This window comes from Coregonus lavaretus, assembly GCF_964263955.1.
Source record: "Coregonus lavaretus genome assembly, chromosome: 39".
In the NCBI taxonomy this organism is placed as follows: domain Eukaryota; kingdom Metazoa; phylum Chordata; class Actinopteri; order Salmoniformes; family Salmonidae; genus Coregonus; species Coregonus lavaretus.
In genome coordinates, this window is record NC_140026.1 from 1,526,004 (window position 1) to 1,546,744 (window position 20,741).

General features: G+C 47.8%; 2 protein-coding genes across 2 annotated transcripts in view; both read left to right on the forward strand.

Moving 5' to 3' along the window:
* Positions 1–521: 521 nt before the first annotated feature.
* Positions 522–17,534, forward strand: LOC311112633 (uncharacterized protein; the record flags this gene model as incomplete). The annotated part of the gene is made up of 12 exons (XM_084155779.1): positions 522–752; positions 1,338–1,399; positions 4,625–4,727; positions 4,811–4,896; positions 5,025–5,125; positions 11,153–11,223; positions 11,319–11,426; positions 11,767–11,837; positions 12,190–12,307; positions 13,327–13,491; positions 14,600–15,692; positions 15,810–17,534. The coding sequence occupies 12 exons, from the start codon at positions 522–524 to the stop codon at positions 17,135–17,137; spliced, it is 3,537 nt and encodes a 1,178-aa protein (XP_084011905.1). The 3' UTR covers positions 17,138–17,534.
* Positions 17,535–20,201: 2,667 nt separating this feature from the next.
* Positions 20,202–20,741, forward strand: part of LOC311112775 (F-box/WD repeat-containing protein 7-like) — a 58,626-nt gene continuing 58,086 nt past the window's right edge. Inside the window, exon 1 of the mRNA XM_084155916.1 lies at positions 20,202–20,458. The gene's annotated coding sequence lies outside the window, so the exon portion shown is untranslated. The remainder of the gene's footprint in view (positions 20,459–20,741) is intronic.

Genomic DNA, 20,741 nt, shown 5'->3' on the forward strand with positions numbered 1-20,741 from the left:
GATCTCTAGTGGCACAGCTAGCACTGCGATGCAGTGCCTTAGAACCACTGCGCCACGCGGGAGTTAAACGACCCTACGATTCATGGCAGCTTCTTGTCATCGTTTTTAGTCATCCAGAATCACAACAACACTCGGCCTTCTTGCCCCCCTTTTGAAAATGTGCGCATCGTTGTCATGGTGTTGTCAGCTAACCCGTCTATTGGTTTTTCATATCAACTTTCTTTTGTTGTCCAGAAGCCAATTGCACAGTCCTAGTCATATTAGCAACCATCCTAGTTGTTGCTATTAGCTTCCCCCTCTTTCTAAGTTTCTAACAGAGATTTTAATCTCTGTCACATATGGAACCACGCAATTTTTTACATCTGAGATGTCTGGTGCAGTAAAAAACGTATATATGCGAAAACGAGTCGTCTCTCGTCGAATGACAACGAAGACTTCATTGAAGGATCCCCTACTGTTGACCAATCAGCGATGAAGGGGCGTAGACTTCGCCCACCGACAAAACAAACAATACACGAAGCATGAAGTGTTTGTTCTGGGACGCCTCTAACATATGGCTGCTATGTAACGGACTCCAGGTGAAGGGGCGGGCCAACCTGTGGACACAGCTTCCTGTGCAGCAGCAGGAGTACTACATTGACGTCCAGACCATCGAGGAGCTGTTTGGTCAGACGGACTGTCAATCACCTGGGGTTACCTCGGTGACTAGGGGGGGGAAGGCCCGAGGCTCCCTCAGAGAGACCAAAGATGAGGTGAGGAGGAGAGGAGAGGAGAGGACACACCCACACCCTTATGGCCAATGAGGTGTCTGTGTGTGTCTGTGTGTGTGTATCATGTCGAGCAGACGTTTTCCATCTGGGCTCTAAGTTAACGAAGTGTTGCATTTGTTTTTTCATTCGCTCACTTGTCTCTGTCTCTCTCTCTCTCTCTCTCTCTGTCTGTCTGTCTGTCTGTCTGTCTGTCTGTCTGTCTGTCTGTCTGTCTGTCTTCTCATTACACTCACAAAGGTTCCAAAGGAATATAGCCATTTCAAATGTCATATTATGTCTATATACAGTGTTATAATGATGTTAAAATACAAAAGGTGAAAATAAATAAAGATAAATATGGGTTGTATTTACAATGGTGTTTGTTCTTCACTGGTTGCCCTTTTCTTGTGGCAACAGGTCACAAATCTTGCTGCTGTGATGGCACACTGTTGTATTTCACCCAGTAGATAAGGGAGTTTATCAAAATTGGATTTGTTTTCAAATTCTCTCTGTCTCTCTGTTTCCCCTCTCTCGCTCTCTCGCTCGTTCGTTCGTTCGTTCTCTGTTTTCTCTCTCTCTCTCTCTCAGATCAGTATCCTGGACTGGAAGAGAGGGATGAATGTTGGAATTTACCTCAAACAGTTCAAAAAGTAAGTTATATATGTATATGTATATGTGTATATGATAAGATGATCCAACTTTCAAAACTAGCCCTTTTTGTCTAGCCACAGCAGTCAACTAGCTAGCTAGGTAGCTGTTTAGCTTTCTAGCACATTCACTCATTTGTAAACAATGAACAAGCTAGTTAGCTACCACATTTTCTTGTCAAACTATCAGCAGAGTAGCTAGCAAGCAACAAGATACAACAAATAAGTCTAAAAACCACTGGAGGGCAAATAAATCAGATTTAACCATTCAGACATAAGTCACATGGCCAGGAATCAGATTTGGATCAGACTTCAAACCACCTACGAAGGTGGTTTGAAAAGTGACTTGAAATATCAGATTCTGTGTGCTTTTTGGCTATTAGACTGCAGGACAAAGAACAGATTCAAATCAAACCTGCAAAAACAAGTAAGATTTGAGTCACTTCAAACTGCCTGTGTGTGAACAAGGCTGAACACACACATATTGGATGAGTTTGTTTGGAGAGGAATGCAGCCATATTGGATGAGTTTGTTTGGAGAGGAATGCAGCCATATTGGATGAGTTTGTTTGGAGAGGAATGCAGCCATATTGGATGAGTTTGTTTGGAGAGGAATGCAGCCTGTTTGGATGAGTTTGTTTGGAGAGGAATGCAGCCATATTGGATGAGTTTGTTTGGAGAGGAATGCAGCCATATTGGATGAGTTTGTTTGGAGAGGAATGCAGCCATATTGGATGAGTTTGTTTGGAGAGGAATGCAGCCATATTGGATGAGTTTGTTTGGAGAGGAATGCAGCCATATTGGATGAGTTTGTTTGGAGAGGAATGCAGCCTGTTTGGATGAGTTTGTTTGGAGAGGAATGCAGCCTGTTTGGATGAGTTTGTTTGGAGAGGAATGCAGCCATATTGGATGAGTTTGTTTGGAGAGGAATGCAGCCATATTGGATGAGTTTGTTTGGAGAGGAATGCAGCCATATTGGATGAGTTTGTTTGGAGAGGAATGCAGCCATATTGGATGAGTTTGTTTGGAGAGAAATGCAGCCATATTGGATGAGTTTGTTTGGAGAGAAATGCAGCCATATTGGATGAGTTTGTTTGGAGAGGAATGCAGCCATATTGGATGAGTTTGTTTGGAGAGGAATGCAGCCATATTGGATGAGTTTGTTTGGAGAGGAATGCAGCCATATTGGATGAGTTTGTTTGGAGAGGAATGCAGCCATATTGGATGAGTTTGTTTGGAGAGGAATGCAGCCATATTGGATGAGTTTGTTTGGAGAGAAATGCAGCCATATTGGATGAGTTTGTTTGGAGAGAAATGCAGCCATATTGGATGAGTTTGTTTGGAGAGGAATGCAGCCATATTGGATGAGTTTGTTTGGAGAGGAATGCAGCCATATTGGATGAGTTTGTTTGGAGAGAAATGCAGCCATATTGGATGAGTTTGTTTGGAGAGGAATGCAGCCTGTTTGATCAGAGTACTTTCCAGTTTGTGTTGACCGCATCAATACCCTGTACCATCCGTTAGCTGTCTCTGCTGCCACAACACACACACACACAGGGAAAGAGACATCAATACCCTGTAGCATCCCGTTAACGGTCTCTGCTGCCACAACACACACACACACAGGGAAAGAGACATCAATACCCTGTACCATCCGTTAGCTGTCTCTGCTGCCACAACACACACACACAGGGAAAGAGACATGAGGGTGATATCTCTCTGTTGACCGCATCAATACCCTGTAGCATCCCGTTAACGGTCTCTGCTGCCACAACACACACACACACAGGGAAAGAGACATCAATACCCTGTAGCATCCCGTTAACGGTCTCTGCTGCCACAACACACACACACAGGGAAAGAGACATGAGGGTGATATGTCTCTCCCAAGATTCTATCCAAATGTGTGGTGTGTGTGCGCACGACACATGGGTTTGTGAGTCGACATCTTTGATGCAGGTTCAGAGTGTTGAGATCAAACACCTGTTTTGCCCTCCTTGACCAATCAAAGCATTTTGCTATGTAAGCAGCCATCTTGAGGTCTGTCCAAAACCCCTCTCTCTCCTCCTCTCTCCCCACCTCTTTCTCTCCACTTCTCTCCAACTCTCTCGCCCTCTCTCTCTCTCTCCAACTCTCTCGCCCTCTCTCTCTCTCCTCCTCTCACTCTCTCTCCCTCTCTCTCCTCTCGTCACGTCTTTCCCCCCTCTCTCAGCTGTAATCCTACAGAAGTATGAAATGGCCAATCTCCTCTGTAATCGTACTATTAGCCAATCTGCAGTCTTTCTTATGTTGACTGGATTAAACTGTGGCTCGGTTTCCTGGTACAGAGGAAGTACCTGCTGTATAATTGCAAGGAGACGCAGCTGAAGTATTGTGGGGGAAATCACTGTTATTAAAACTGAAGAGGTTATGTAAGACTGAGAGAGAGAGAGAAAGGGGTTTAGAGAGAAGGATTCTAGAACTCTCATTCAGGGTTTAGAGAGAAGGATTCTAGAACTCTCATTCAGGGTTTAGAGAGAAGGATTCTAGAACTCTCATTCAGGGTTTAGAGAGAAGGATTCTAGAACTGTCATTCAGGGTTTAGAGAGAAGGATTCTAGAACTCTCATTCAGGGTTTAGAGAGAAGGATTCTAGAACTCTCATTCAGGGTTTAGAGAGAAGGATTCTAGAACTCTCATTCAGGGTTTAGAGAGAAGGATTCTAGAACTCTCATTCAGGGTTTAGAAAGAAGGATTCTAGAACTCTCATTCAGGGTTTAGAGAGAAGGATTCTAGAACTCTCATGCTGGGTTTAGAGAGAAGGATTCTAGAACTCTCATTCAGGGTTTAGAGAGAAGGATTCTAGAACTCTCATTCAGGGTTTAGAGAGAAGGATTCTAGAACTCTCATGCTGGGTTTAGAGAGAAGGATTCTAGAACTCTCATGCTGGGTTTAGAGAGAAGGATTCTAGAACTCTCATTCAGGGTTTAGAGAGAAGGATTCTAGAACTCTCATGCTGGGTTTAGAGAGAAGGATTCTAGAACTCTCATTCAGGGTTTAGAGAGAAGGATTCTAGAACTCTCATTCAGGGTTTAGAGAGAAGGATTCTAGAACTCTCATGCTGGGTTTAGAGAGAAGGGTTCTAGAACTCTCATTCAGGGTTTAGAGAGAAGGATTCTAGAATTCTCATGCTGGGTTTAGAGAGAAGGGTTCTAGAACTCTCATCCATCCATCCTGACTGTCTGTTCCAGGTCCAACCAGGACATAATAGAGGACATTCGCTATGGCAACAGTCAGTCATACGGGGCGGAGCTTCTAAAAGAGCTGCTTAAACTACTACCAGAGACCGAAGAGGTGAGACTCATTCACGCGCACACACACACACACACACACACACACACTATGTTGATTCTATGTCCCTGTCTCATTCCTCTCAGGTGAAGAAACTTAAAGCGTTCCGAGGCGACCCCTCTAAACTCTCACTGGTCGATTCCTTCATGTTCCTGCTAACCCAAGTGCCCAGGTGAGAGGTCATGGCATTTAGTGACCTGACCCTAGCCCAGACTGGACCCTACCTTGTGGTCGAATGACATGCCATTCAGTATTGAACTGTTATGTAAAAGGCAACCGTGTGTGTGTGTGTGTGTATAGTTTTGAGGTGCGTATCAAGGCCATGGTACTTAGAGAAGAGTTTCCCCCAGCCTGTGAGATCATGAGTCGTGACATCGATGTCCTACGAACCGCCACCAAAGGTAAGGTCATTCTCCTCCTCAAATCTCACTAAAACCACCATACCTATCTCCTATAAAGGTCAGAGGTCAGGTCTGTCTCCTCTAAAGGTCAGATCTGTCTCCTCTAAAGGTCAGGTCTGTCTCCTCTAAAGGTCAGGTCTGTCTCCTCTAAAGGTCAGGTCTGTCTCCTCTAAAGGTCAGGTCTGTCTCCTCTAACGGTCAGGTCTGTCTCCTCTAACGGTCAGGTCTGTCTCCTCTAAAGGTCAGGTCTGACTCCTCTAAAGGTCAGGTCTGTCTCCTCTAAAGGTCAGAGGTCAGGTCTGACTCCTCTAAAGGTCAGGTCTGTCTCCTCTAAAGGTCAGGTCTGTCTCCTCTAAAGGTCAGGTCTGTCTCCTCTAAAGGTCAGGTATGTCTCCTCTAAAGGTCAGGTATGTCTCCTCTAAAGGTCAGGTATGTCTCCTCTAAAGGTCAGGTATGTCTCCTCTAAAGGTCAGGTCTGTCTCCTCTAAAGGTCAGGTCTGTCTCCTCTAAAGGTCAGAGGTCAGGTCTGCCTCCTCTAAAGGTCAGGTCTGTCTCCTCTAAAGGTCAGAGGTCAGGTCTGTCTCCTCTAAAGGTCAGAGGTCAGGTCTGCCTCCTCTAAAGGTCAGGTCTGTCTCCTCTAAAGGTCAGGTCTGTCTCCTCTAAAGGTCATGTCTGTCTCCTCTAAAGGTCAGAGGTCAGGTCTGTCTCCTCTAAAGGTCAGAGGTCAGGTCTGTCTCCTCTAAAGGTCAGGTCTGTCTCCTCTAAAGGTCAGAGGTCAGGTCTGTCTCCTCTAAAGGTCAGGTCTATCTCCTCTAAAGGTCAGAGGTCAGGTCTGCCTCCTCTAAAGGTCAGGTCTGTCTCCTCTAAAGGTCAGGTCTGTCTCCTCTAAAGGTCAGGTCTGTCTCCTCTAAAGGTCAGGTCTGCCTCCTCTAAAGGTCAGAGGTCAGGTCTGTCTCCTCTAAAGGTCAGAGGTCAGGTCTGTCTCCTCTAAAGGTCAGGTCTGTCTCCTCTAAAGGTCAGGTCTGTCTCCTCTAAAGGTCAGGTCTGTCTCCTCTAAAGGTCTGGTCTGTCTCCTCTAAAGGTCAGAGGTCAGGTCTGTCTCCTCTAAAGGTCAGGTCTGTCTCCTCTAAAGGTCAGAGGTCAGGTCTGTCTCCTCTAAAGGTCAGGTCCATCTCCTCTAAAGGTCAGAGGTCAGGTCTGCCTCCTCTATAGGTCAGGTCTGTCTCCTCTCTTGTTCATTGACCCTGTCCTCTGGACAAAGCAAAAAAAGGGTGAATGTGTGAATCTATTATTATTATTATTATGATTGTGATGATGATGATGATTATTATACTATAGGAGTGATCAGAGTCAAAAGATGTCAAGATATTTTAGGATAAAGAGTAGTGTGAGATTAGTCTCCCCCATAAAAAGTCATAAAATATAATGTTCATGGACCTACAACAGATAAGCACTGGTGATGGATAGATGGAAGAAAGAAACCTCTCTCTGTCTCCCCCCTCTCCCTCCCCATTACATTAGCATTCCCCTCTCTCTCTCTCTCTCTCTCTCTCTCTCTCTCTCTCTCTCTCTCTCTCTCTCTCTCTCTCTCTCTCTCTCTCTCTCTCTCTCTCCTCTCTCTGTCCCCCCCCTCTCCCTCCCCATGACCATTAGCATTCCCCTCTCTCTCTCTCTCTGTCTCTCTCTCTCTGTCTCTCTCTCTCCCTCTCCCCTCCTCCCCTCTCGCTCTCCCTCTCTCTCTCCATCTCTCTCTCTCTTCATGTCTCTCTCATCTCTCTCCATCTCTCTCTCTCTCTAATCTCTCTGTCTCCCCCCTCCCCTCTTGCTCTCCCTCTCTCTCTCCATCTCTCACACTTTATTTAAATTTTTCCCTGGTAGAGTTTCAGTGATATTAACAGTATCTCTCTGTAGAGCTGCTAGACTGTGAGGAGTATTAACAGTATCTCTCTCTGTATCTCTCTGTAGAGCTGCTGCTAGACTGTGAGGAGTATTAACAGTATCTCTCTCTGTATCTCTCTGTAGAGCTCTTAGACTGTGAGGAGTATTAACAGTATCTCTCTGTATCTCTCTGTAGAGCTGCTAGACTGCGAGGAGTATTAACAGTATCTCTCTGTATCTCTCTGTAGAGCTCCTAGACTGTGAGGAGTATTAACAGTATCTCTCTCTGTATCTCTCTGTAGAGCTCCTCCTAGACTGTGAGGAGTATTAACAGTATCTCTCTCAGTATCTCTCTGTAGAGCTCCTAGACTGTGAGGAGTATTAACAGTATCTCTCTCAGTATCTCTCTGTAGAGCTCCTAGACTGTGAGGAGTATTAACAGTATCTCTCTCTGTATCTCTCTGTAGAGCTGCTAGACTGTGAGGAGTATTAACAGTATCTCTCTCTGTATCTCCCTGTAGAGCTCCTCCTAGACTGTGAGGAGTATTAACAGTATCTCTCTCTGTATCTCTCTGTAGAGCTCCTCCTAGACTGTGAGGAGTATTAACAGTATCTCTCTCTGTATCTCTCTGTAGAGCTCCTCCTAGACTGTGAGGAGTATTAACAGTATCTCTCTCTGTATCTCTCTGTAGAGCTGCTAGACTGCGAGGAGTATTAACAGTATCTCTCTCTGTATCTCTCTGTAGAGCTCCTAGACTGTGAGGAGTATTAACAGTATCTCTCTCTGTATCTCTCTGTAGAGCTCCTAGACTGTGAGGAGTATTAACAGTATCTCTCTCTGTATCTCTCTGTAGAGCTGCTAGACTGTGAGGAGTATTAACAGTATCTCTCTGTATCTCTCTGTAGAGCTCCTAGACTGTGAGGAGTATTAACAGTATCTCTCTCTGTATCTCTCTGTAGAGCTGCTAGACTGTGAGGAGTATTAACAGTATCTCTCTCTGTATCTCTCTGTAGAGCTGCTAGACTGTGAGGAGTATTAACAGTATCTCTCTCTGTATCTCTCTGTAGAGCTCCTAGACTGTGAGGAGTATTAACAGTATCTCTCTCTGTATCTCTCTGTAGAGCTCCTCCTAGACTGTGAGGAGTATTAACAGTATCTCTCTCTGTATCTCTCTGTAGAGCTCCTCCTAGACTGTGAGGAGTATTAACAGTATCTCTCTCTGTATCTCTCTGTAGAGCTCCTAGACTGTGAGGAGTATTAACAGTATCTCTCTCTGTATCTCTCTGTAGAGCTCCTCCTAGACTGTGAGGAGTATTAACAGTATCTCTCTCTGTATCTCTCTGTAGAGCTGCTAGACTGTGAGGAGTATTAACAGTATCTCTCTCTGTATCTCTCTGTAGAGCTCCTAGACTGTGAGGAGTATTAACAGTATCTCTCTCTGTATCTCTCTGTAGAGCTCCTAGACTGTGAGGAGTATTAACAGTATCTCTCTCTGTATCTCTCTGTAGAGCTGCTAGACTGTGAGGAGTATTAACAGTATCTCTCTCTGTATCTCTCTGTAGAGCTCCTCCTAGACTGTGAGGAGTATTAACAGTATATCTCTCTGTATCTCTCTGTAGAGCTGCTAGACTGTGAGGAGTATTAACAGTATCTCTCTCTGTATCTCTCTGTAGAGCTCCTAGACTGTGAGGAGTATTAACAGTATCTCTCTCTGTATCTCTCTGTAGAGCTCCTCCTAGACTGTGAGGAGTATTAACAGTATCTCTCTGTATCTCTCTGTAGAGCTCCTAGACTGTGAGGAGTATTAACAGTATCTCTCTCTGTATCTCTCTGTAGAGCTGCTAGACTGTGAGGAGTATTAACAGTATCTCTCTCTGTATCTCTCTGTAGAGCTCCTCCTAGACTGTGAGGAGTATTAACAGTATCTCTCTCAGTATCTCTCTGTAGAGCTCCTAGACTGTGAGGAGTATTAACAGTATCTCTCTCAGTATCTCTCTGTAGAGCTCCTAGACTGTGAGGAGTATTAACAGTATCTCTCTCTGTATCTCTCTGTAGAGCTCCTCCTAGACTGTGAGGAGTATTAACAGTATCTCTCTCTGTATCTCTCTGTAGAGCTCCTAGACTGTGAGGAGTATTAACAGTATCTCTCTCTGTATCTCTCTGTAGAGCTGCTAGACTGCGAGGAGTATTAACAGTATCTCTCTCTGTATCTCTCTGTAGAGCTGCTAGACTGTGAGGAGTATTAACAGTATCTCTCTCTGTATCTCTCTGTAGAGCTCCTAGACTGTGAGGAGTATTAACAGTATCTCTCTCTGTATCTCTCTGTAGAGCTCCTCCTAGACTGTGAGGAGTATTAACAGTATCTCTCTCTGTATTTCTCTGTATAGCTCTTAGACTGTGAGGAGTATTAACAGTATCTCTCTCTGTATCTCTCTGTAGAGCTCCTAGACTGTGAGGAGTATTAACAGTATCTCTCTCTGTATCTCTCTGTAGAGCTCCTCCTAGACTGTGAGGAGTATTAACAGTATCTCTCTCTGTATCTCTCTGTAGAGCTCCCTAGACTGTGAGGAGTATTAACAGTATCTCTCTCTGTATCTCTTTGTAGAGCTGCTAGACTGTGAGGAGTATTAACAGTATCTCTCTCTGTATCTCTCTGTAGAGCTCCTCCTAGACTGTGAGGAGTATTAACAGTATCTCTCTCTGTATCTCTCTGTAGAGCTCCTAGACTGTGAGGAGTATTAACAGTATCTCTCTCTGTATCTCTCTGTAGAGCTGCTAGACTGTGAGGAGTATTAACAGTATCTCTCTCTGTATCTCTCTGTAGAGCTCCTCCTAGACTGTGAGGAGTATTAACAGTATCTCTCTCTGTATCTCTCTGTAGAGCTCCTCCTAGACTGTGAGGAGTATTAACAGTATCTCTCTCTGTATCTCTCTGTAGAGCTCCTAGACTGTGAGGAGTATTAACAGTATCTCTCTCTGTATCTCTCTGTAGAGCTGCTAGACTGTGAGGAGTATTAACAGTATCTCTCTCTGTATCTCTCTGTAGAGCTCCTCCTAGACTGTGAGGAGTATTAACAGTATCTCTCTCTGTATCTCTCTGTAGAGCTGCTAGACTGTGAGGAGTATTAACAGTATCTCTCTCTGTATCTCTCTGTAGAGCTCCTCCTAGACTGTGAGGAGTATTAACAGTATCTCTCTCTGTATCTCTCTGTAGAGCTCCTAGACTGTGAGGAGTATTAACAGTATCTCTCTCTGTATCTCTCTGTAGAGCTCCTAGACTGTGAGGAGTATTAACAGTATCTCTCTCTGTATCTCTCTGTAGAGCTCCTCCTAGACTGTGAGGAGTATTAACAGTATCTCTCTCTGTATCTCTCTGTAGAGCTCCCTAGACTGTGAGGAGTATTAACAGTATCTCTCTCTGTATCTCTTTGTAGAGCTGCTAGACTGTGAGGAGTATTAACAGTATCTCTCTCTGTATCTCTCTGTAGAGCTCCTAGACTGTGAGGAGTATTAACAGTATCTCTCTCTGTATCTCTCTGTAGAGCTCCTCCTAGACTGTGAGGAGTATTAACAGTATCTCTCTCTGTATCTCTCTGTAGAGCTCCTCCTAGACTGTGAGGAGTATTAACAGTATCTCTCTCTGTATCTCTCTGTAGAGCTCCTAGACTGTGAGGAGTATTAACAGTATCTCTCTCTGTATCTCTCTGTAGAGCTGCTAGACTGTGAGGAGTATTAACAGTATCTCTCTCTGTATCTCTCTGTAGAGCTCCTCCTAGACTGTGAGGAGTATTAACAGTATCTCTCTCTGTATCTCTCTGTAGAGCTCCTCCTAGACTGTGAGGAGTATTAACAGTATCTCTCTCTGTATCTCTCTGTAGAGCTCCTAGACTGTGAGGAGTATTAACAGTATCTCTCTCTGTATCTCTCTGTAGAGCTGCTAGACTGTGAGGAGTATTAACAGTATCTCTCTCTGTATCTCTCTGTAGAGCTCCTAGACTGTGAGGAGTATTAACAGTATCTCTCTCTGTATCTCTCTGTAGAGCTGCTAGACTGTGAGGAGTATTAACAGTATCTCTCTCTGTATCTCTCTGTAGAGCTCCTAGACTGCGAGGAGTATTAACAGTATCTCTCTCTGTATCTCTCTGTAGAGCTCCTAGACTGCGAGGAGCTTCACGCCATCCTTCACCTGGTGCTACAGGCCGGTAACATCCTCAACGCTGTGAGTGAGTCTCCACCACGGGGCGACTAGGGCCTGTCAGTCTAAGTGTTGACTGACTGATTGATTTAATTTATTGATTGTGTCTCTGTCTACAGGGGGGTTATGCTGGTAATGCTGTGGGTTTCAAGCTGTCCTCTCTCCTGTCTCTGGCTGATACCAAGGCCAACAAACCTGGCATGAACCTGCTTCACTTTGTAGCTCTGGTGAGGAGAGGTGTCTGTGTCTGTCTGTCTGTCTGTCTGTCTGTCTGTCTGTCTGTCTGTCTGTCTGTCTGTCTGTCTGTCTGTCTGTCTGTCTCTCTGTCTGTGTGTCTCTGTGTCTGTCTCTGACTGTCTGTCTGTCTCTCTGTCTGTCTCTCTGTCTGTGTGTCTCTGTCTGTCTCTCTGTCTGTGTGTCTCTGTGTCTGTCTCTGACTGTCTGTCTGTCTCTCTGTCTGTCTCTCTGTCTGTGTGTCTCTGTCTGTCTGTCTGTCTCTGTGTCTGTCTCTGTCTCTGTGTCTGTCTGTCTGTCTCTGTCTGATGAACATCTTTCTGGTCCTCTTAGGAAGCACAGAAGAAGGATGATAAACTTCTAGAGTTTTCTGGCAAACTTCAGCACGTCCATATAGCAGCACGGTGAGACACAGGCTGGACTCTGGTCAGTAGTACTGCACTATATCTACTGTAGGACTCTGGTCAGTAGTACTGGACTATATCTACTGTAGGACTGTGGTCAGTAGTACTGGACTATATCTACTGTAGGACTCTGGTCAGTAGTACTGGACTATATCTACTGTAGGACTCTGGTCAGTAGTACTGGACTATATCTACTGTAGGACTCTGGGCAGTAGTACTGGACTATATAGGGAATAGGGTGCTGTTTCGGAAGGACCCACAGGTGATCTGACTTCAGTAATCATCATCACGTAGTGACTCACTGCTACCATGAACACTCTTTGACCTGTGACCTTTAACCCTTTCCCTCCAGGATATCCGTGGAGAACCTGGATGCAGAGTTCCAGTCGCTGTCGTCTCGCACGCGCTCAGTAGAGGAGAGCATCCAGGGAGAGACGGAGCTGCTGCAGCAGTTGGATCACTTCCTACAGGTCAGAGGTCAGACACAGAGAGGTCGGACACACAGAGAGAGGTCGGACACACAGAGAGAGGTCGGACACAGAGAGAGAGAGGTCGGACACACACAGAGAGAGGTCGGACACACAGAGAGAGAGGTCGGACACACAGAGAGAGAGGTCGGACACACAGAGAGAGAGGTCGGACACACAGAGAGAGAGGTCGGACACACAGAGAGAGAGGTCGGACACACAGAGAGAGAGGTCGGACACACAGAGAGAGAGGTCGGACACACAGAGAGAGAGGTCGGACACACAGAGAGAGAGGTCGGACACACAGAGAGAGGTCGGACACACAGAGAGGCCAGACACACAGAGAGAGAGAGGTCGGACACACAGAGAGAGAGGTCGGACACACAGAGAGAGAGGTCGGACACACAGAGAGAGAGGTCGGACACACAGAGAGAGAGGTCGGACACACAGAGAGAGAGGTCGGACACACAGAGAGAGAAGTCGGACACACAGAGAGAGAGGTCGGACACACAGAGAGAGAGGTCGGACACACAGAGAGAGAGGTCGGACACACAGAGAGAGAGGTCGGACACACAGAGAGAGAGGTCGGACACACAGAGAGAGAGGTCGGACACACAGAGAGAGAGGTCGGACACACAGAGAGAGAGGTCGGACACACAGAGAGAGAGGTCGGACACACAGAGAGAGAGGTCGGACACACACACACACTGCAGTAACACACATAGTATGCACACACATCACAAATTCATATCCTCCATGGAATGTATTTTACCAAGTGTCTGTACGAGTATAGTAGTGTGTGTGGGTCGCGACATGTAGTGTGTGTATTGTGTGTAGTAACGATTGTATGTCCTCTCCCCTCTCCCCTCTCCCCTCTCCCCTCTCCCCTCTCCCCTCTCTCCTCTTCCCTCTCCCCTCTTCCCTCTCCCCTCTCTCCTCTCCCCTCTCTCCGCTCTCCTTCTCTCCTCTCCCCTCTCTCCTTCTCCCCTCTTCCTCTCCTCTCTCCTCTCCCTCTCTCCCAGAGTTCGACAGCAGCCCTGGTTGAGTTGCGAAGGCGGAGACAGGAGTTAACAAAAGAAGGGAACATTCTGATCGACTTCTTCTGTGAAGACAAAGAGTCCTTCAGACTGGACGAGTGTTTCAAAGTGTTCCAAGACTTCTGCCTCAAGTTCCAGAAAGCTGTCAAGGTACTAGAACGCCGTCCTGTTAGACTAGAAGACTAAACCACGCTGGAGTTCAAGGTTACCTTATTGTGAATATACCAACAAGCTGTTACAGTTGAGTAATGTTGAAGCACAACCTTTGGACTCTGTGCTTGAGGAGTATAATATAAGACTCTGTCTGCAAAATGTGTACCGCTACTTCCCCCTAGTGTTCAACAGGAGTTATTACACCTATATACACTTTTACTGTTCTCTCTCTCTCCCTCTCTCTACCTCTCTCCCTCTCTCTACCTCTCTCTCTCTCCCTCTCTCTACCTCTCTCTCTCTACCTCTCTCTCCCTCTCTCTCCCTCTCTCTCCCTCTCTCTCCCTCTCTCTCCCTCTCTCTCCCTCTACCTCTCTCTCTCTCCCTCTCTCTACCTCTCTCCCTCTCTCTACCTCTCTCTCTCTCCCTCTCTCTACCTCTCTCTCTCTCTACCTCTCTCTCTCTACCTCCCTCTACCTCCCTCTACCTCTCTCTACCTCTCTCTACCTCTCTCTACCTCTCTCTACCTCTCTCTCCCTCTCTCTACCTCTCTCTACCTCTCTCTCCCTCTCTCTACCTCTCTCTACCTCTCTCCCTCTCTCTACCTCTCTCTCTCTCTCTCTCTCTCTCTCTCTCTCTCTCTCTCTCTCTCTCTACCTCTCTCTACCTCTCTCCCTCTCTCTACCTCTCTCTCTCTCCCTCTCTCTACCTCTCTCCCTCTACCTCCCTCTACCTCTCTCTCCCTCTCTCTACCTCTCTCTACCTCTCTCTACCTCTCTCTACCTCTCTACTCTCTACCTCTCTCTCTCCCTCTCTCTACCTCTCTCTCCCTCTCTCTACCTCTCTCTACCTCTCTCTACCTCTCTCTCTCCCTCTCTCTACCTCTCTCTACCTCTCTCTACCTCTCTCTCCCTCTCTCTACCTCTCTCTACCTCTCTCTACCTCTCTCTCTCCCTCTCTCTACCTCTCTCTCCCTCTCTCTACCTCTCTCTACCTCTCTACCTCTCTCTACCTCTCTCTACCTCTCTCCCTCGCTCTACCTCTCTCCCTCGCTCTACCTCTCTCCCTCTCACTCCCCTCTCTCTCTCTACCCCTCTGTCTTCTCTAGGACAACCTGGAGCGTGAGCTAAAGGAGGTGGCTCGTCGTCGATTACGGGAGCTCGAGGAGAAACGCCACTCGTGGGCGGGCGGAGAGGAGGAGGGCGGGGTCCTCGCAATGCGCAGCAGCAGCGAGACGGACATAGAGGTGGCCCTTTCCCAGGAGGAGGGGCTTATCGAGCTTCTCAATTCCCGCCCATGCTCGCCGCACAGCCCCCAGAATGCACTGGGGCGTTCCGGAAGTGTCCGCCGTTCTCGCGGCTCTGCATCTGCCGCGGCTGACCGTCAGCTGACCAACCTGCTAACCCTAGGCATCACCTCTGACCTTCAGGTCGTGGGGGGGTCACCGAATCCCGGGCGCCGACTATGGAGGGGGGCCGAGCAGCGGGATTCCTCCCCCATGAGGTCACCTGAAACTGGGCTGAGGAGTCCCAACATCTCCCCTCTGACCAGAACCCAGCTCCAGACCCATGGACCAACCCAACCCCAGAACCAGCACCCTCAGGTAGACTGGCCTGGTCCACACTCCCCCTCCTCTATACCCACCTCCATAGGACCGAGGCACAGTCACCATAAACCTGACGTCAACTCAAATCACAGCCCTCAGACAGCAACCGTTGACCACAAACCTAGCACTGACCACAACCAGACCACTGACCCTGACGACAACCACAACCAGATCACTGACCCTGACCCTGACAACAACCACAACCAGATCACTGACCCTGACAACAACCACAACCAGATCACTGACCCTGACCCTGACAACAACCACAACCAGCCCAGTGGTCTGACCGTGAACGTGGAACGGCACACTCTGGTTCCTAAGCTCCGAGCGTTCGACCGCGTCTTGACCCCTCACGGTCACGACCACCACCGCCACGCCGACCAGGGAGATGTCGTCACCGTCATAGACCTGGAGGAGGAGGAGATTCCTAGAGACTCTATCCTCACGGATACGCAGAAGAATTCCCAAGGGAGTTCTGAGGGGTGGGAACAGAGGGAGAGGAGGTCAGACTCTTCCAGACGGAGGGAGGGAGCGGTGGATGGGAATGGAAGGATGGTGGCTGCAGGGATAGTGAATGAGGAGCCTCCTCCTGTGGGTGAAGTGGAGGAGGAGGAGAGAAGGGTGGAGGAGGAGGAGAGAAGGGTGGAGGAGGAGGAGAGAAGGGTGGAGGAGAAGGGGGGGTGTGTGTCTCAGACAGAGACGTTGACTACAGATTATCGTACTGATCGATCTCCATCCACAGCTATTCTAGACCTTTCCTCACACACCCAGAGTGGTGATAGCCCCACACACAGTCAGGTTGATCCAACACACCAGCTTTCCGCTTCTTCTATGGCTGAGTCCCCAGCCAATAGCAAGCCTTCAGAATCTCAACCCACCAATGAGTACTCAGTGCCTGTATCCACCACTGACCAATCAGTGCCTGTTTCCACCGATGAGTCATCATCGATTCCTGGTTCCACCAATCAGCCGGCAGCAGTGTCTGCCTCTACCAATCAGCCAGCAGCAGTGTCTCCCTCCACCAATGAGCTGCCTGCGTCAGTCACCGCTGGTGCCTCTGATAGGTCAGCCCATGGTACGAACCCCAAGACCAGCCCCGTCTCTAAGACCTCCAGACCCCCCTCAACAACCACCACCAGCGGGCGAAAGACTGTCATTCGCACCCTCAACAGCTCAGAGAACCAGGGCATGAGGCGTGTGGTCCCTATCTTCAAGGCCAGTCGATGTGGCTCGATCCCGGGTAAACAGGTGGAGAAACCCCCTGGCCACCAGAGCTCTGATCCACGGACCACCACCACCTCCTCCTCTAACCTAGCCGACCGCTCTCCGAGACGGGCAGAGAGGAGCTCCGCCACACCCCGTCGCAATAGCCTCCAGGCCGAAGACCCCAAGGCCAAGTCTGTGACCACCACGGGTGCCCGAGACCAACCCCAACCTTCCACCCTCCAGAGGAAGCCGTCCTTCCGAAAGCCTCTCCGCCCCGTCGCCCCCCGACCGCCCCCGGAGGAGAAGATGTGCCGTTCCACCCTCCGAGCCCTCGCTGCCACCGGGGGGGCTGTTCCAATAGCGGGGGGAGGAGGAGGTAACAGCGGTAACAGCCTCAGTGCCCCTCCGACCCCCTCCCACCGCGGAGGGGTCTCCAACCCCACCCCCCTCCCTGGATTTGCCCGAAACACAGCCGCTTCCTCTTTCAGACGGACACTCTCCCCCTCCTCTCTCGCCCCCCCGGTGGGTACCCTCACCCCTTCTAAAACCTCCCCCCGTTCCTCCCCCGGACCCTCGCCCCTCAGCCGGGCGGGGTCATTGAGACACCACAGGGTTACCCCCGCGGGCCCTCCAGGCACAGACAGCCCCATCAGGAGGACACAAAGTATCAAGGGACCCCTCCGCGCCCCTATCCCCAACCCCCTGCCCCCGCAGACCATCCCTGACTCGCTGGCGCACCCTAAAGGCCATGCAGGGAAAAACAGCAGCAGTTTCGCTGACAAGTCCAGCCACTCCAGAGACTCCATTAAGGTACTGAAGCCCACCTGGAGATAGGGGTGGGCTTCAGCATTCCAATACTGACAACATACTTCCTCGCTTCCTTTTCCCCCGGCCTAGTTCCAATACTGATAACATACTTCCTCGCTTCCTTTTCCCCCAGCCTAGTTCCAATACTGACAACATACTTCCTCGCTTTCTTTTCCCCCGGCCTAGTTCCAATACTGACAACATACTTCCTCGCTTCCTTTTCCCCCGGCCTAGTTCCAATACTGACAACATACTTCCTCGCTTCCTTTTCCCCGGCCTAGTTCCAATACTGGAACATACTTCCTCGCTTCCTTTTCCCCGGCCTAGTTCCAATACTGTCAACATACTTCCTCGCTTCCTTTTCCCCGGCCTAGTTCCAATACTGTCAACATACTTCCTCGCTTCCTTTTCCCCGGCCTAGTTCCAATACTGGAACATACTTCCTCGCTTCCTTTTCCCCGGCCTAGTTCCAATACTGACAACATACTTCCTCGCTTCCTTTTCCCCGGCCTAGTTCCAATACTGGAACATACTTCCTCGCTTCCTTTTCCCCGGCCTAGTTCCAATACTGACAACATACTTCCTCGCTTCCTTTTCCCCGGCCTAGTTCCAATACTAACAACATACTTCCTCGCTTCCTTTTCCCCCGGCCTAGTTCCAATACTGACAACATACTTCCTCGCTTCCTTTTCCCCCGGCCTAGTTCCAATACTGACCACATACATCCCTTGTTCCAATACAAACGACATGCCATTTTTGCTTAAGCTTACGCCTATCTAATCCTGATCCAGATCTATACAGGGTCGAGTCTTTCAAAATATATATATAAATAGAATAATGTAAATGAAGTCTAGATTTGTATTTTTTGTGATAATTATTTAACTATCTCTACATAATAATGATGTCATTGTATGGAAGAAACCTTTCTACATCTATAAAGAACATGGACCACGTCCCAAATGACACCCTATACACTTTATAGTGCACTCCTATAACCAGGGCCCAGAGGGCTATAGTGCACTCCTATAACCAGGGCCCAGAGGGCTATAGTGCACTCCTATAACCAGGGCCCAGAGGGCTATAGTGCACTCCTATAACCAGGGCCCAGAGGGCTATAGTGCACTCCTATAACCAGGGCCCAGAGGGCTATAGTGCACTATGCAGGGGATAGGGTGCCATTTGGGACATCCGTGATTAAGTTTTATTATTATTATCTGGTTTCTGTAAAGCCTGTTCCCAGATTTGTTTGTCTTAGCCAACTCCCCTGATTTATCACTTGTCATATCCTGGGCCCGCATTGATCAAGCCTCCATATCCTGGGCCCGCATTGATCTCCTAGTACGAGCACTGATCTAGAATCAGGTCCCCCTTGTTTATATAATCTTATTCATTGGCTGCATTAAAACAAGGCAGGTCCAATTCTGATATTTTGCCCGGTTACTGGCGAAAGATCTGATATGTCAAAAGACCAATTATGGCCAAATAGATCGGAATTGGGCTGCCTGTGTAAACGCAGCCAATAGTGATCTAAAAGGCTAAACTGATCCTAGATCCGCAGTCCTACTCTGATGCTTTATGACCACAGGCCCGGGACAGGTTGGCTGAAGCACAAACTGATCTGGGACCGACCCACAGGCCCGGGACAGGTTGGCTGAAGCACAAACTGATCTGGGACCGGCCCACAGGCCCGGGACAGGTTGGCTGAAGCACAAACTGATCTGGGACCGGCCCACAGGCCCGGGACAGGTTGGCTGAAGCACAAACTGATCTGGGACCGGCCCACAGGCCCGGGACAGGTTGGCTGAAGCACAAACTGATCTGGGACCGGCCCACAGGCCCGGGACAGGTTGGCTGAAGCACAAACTGATCTGGGACCGGCCCACAGGCCCGGGACAGGTTGGCTGAAGCACAAACTGATCTGGGACCGACCCACAGGCCCGGGACAGGTTGGCTGAAGCACAAACTGATCTGGGACCGGCCCACAGGCCCGGGACAGGTTGGCTGAAGCACAAACTGATCTGGGACCGACTATATCGTTTGTATATTTGATTAATGATCAAATGAATAAATGTGTACACTTTAACCACTTTTTTTGAAAAGTTGTCTGTGTGAAAAAGTTTTTTTTTTTTTTTTCTTAGAACCTGGTTTTCAACAGAAACATTCTATTGTTCAAATCATTCTTAAAATACCCTTTGTGTGATGGTCGTATTATGGTTCGTCCATGCTTGTTTGTTACATTTTGTAAATAATAATAAAAATAATAAAAAGCTTATTCCTCTAATGTTGCTCTCTATCTCTCACACAGTGACTTGCATTTTTTTATAAGTATGAATAGTTTTGAATATGATAGATGTACTTGGTCATAATGTTATGTATGAGACTTGGTCATAATGTTATGTATGAGACTTGGTCATAATGTTATGTATGAGACTTGCAGCCACATCTGAATGTGGAGGGGGTGTGATAATTGGGCGGCAGGTAGCTTAGTGGTTAAGAGCGTTGTGCCAGTAACCGAAAGGTCACTGGTTCTAATCCCCGAGCCGAATAGGTGAAAAATCTGTCGATGTGCCCTTAAGCAAGGCACATAACAATTGCTCATGTAAGTCGCTCTGGATAAGTGCGTCTGCTAAATGACTAAAATGTAAATGTAATAATTGAATATTTTACATTTTACGTCATTTAGCAGACGCTCTTATCCAGAGCGACTTACAGTTAGTGAGTGCATACATTATATATATATATTTTTTTTTTCATACTGGCCCCCCGTGGGAATCGAACCCACAACCTTGGCGTTGCAAACGCCATGCTCTACCAACATCCCTGCCGGCCATTCCCTCCCCTACCCTGGATGACGCTGGGCCAATTGTGCACCGCCCCATGGGAATATTCTTAAAAATAAAGTTTTTCATGACCGTAATATAAGCTTGTCAGTGTACGTTTATTTGTCAGATAACCATGCAATCTGCCATATTTATCAGATCCTAGATAGGCAAACATTTGGTTTGCCCGTTTATAATATATTTTGTATTGAATTCTAATCATTTGCTTCAGAAAGATCTCCCACCAATGGAACGTGTCATAGCAAGGCGCCAGAGAGACGTCATCACAGCACGCCAAGACGTTGGGTCTTTTTTGCAGAAGATAAAAGAGACTGAAAAGTGCCTTTTTCTCCGACCGATTTTAGCGTTTTATCTTGGTATCTGCAGACTCCGTGCCCTTCTCCTTCTGATGAGCAGTTGCTAGCGTCTTTTAGGGGGGGAAAAGTGGCCAAAATCATAATTATTTCGAGTGCAAAGACAGGACAAAACGCCACTGTACTAGCAACAACGGCTATCTGATTCGGTGAAGGTGAGTTTAGTTGTGTGTTTAGTTGGAAAGCATGAGTGAGCTAAGTAGGTAGCTGTGTTAAAGAGAAGAGGTAACTTAGCAACGACCATCAACCTTGTGCATGTCAAGTTTGCCTCAACTTCTAAGCTTTGGCTTGAACCAGATGTTTGACTGTTTTATGCATTTCATACAACAAATCGCACGTTAAACTCACACAATCTAACGCACGGCATTTGTTTGTTGTTTCTAACCGCGTGGGAAACAACATGCTCCCCACAACACACGTGCGCAGGTGCATGGCCCC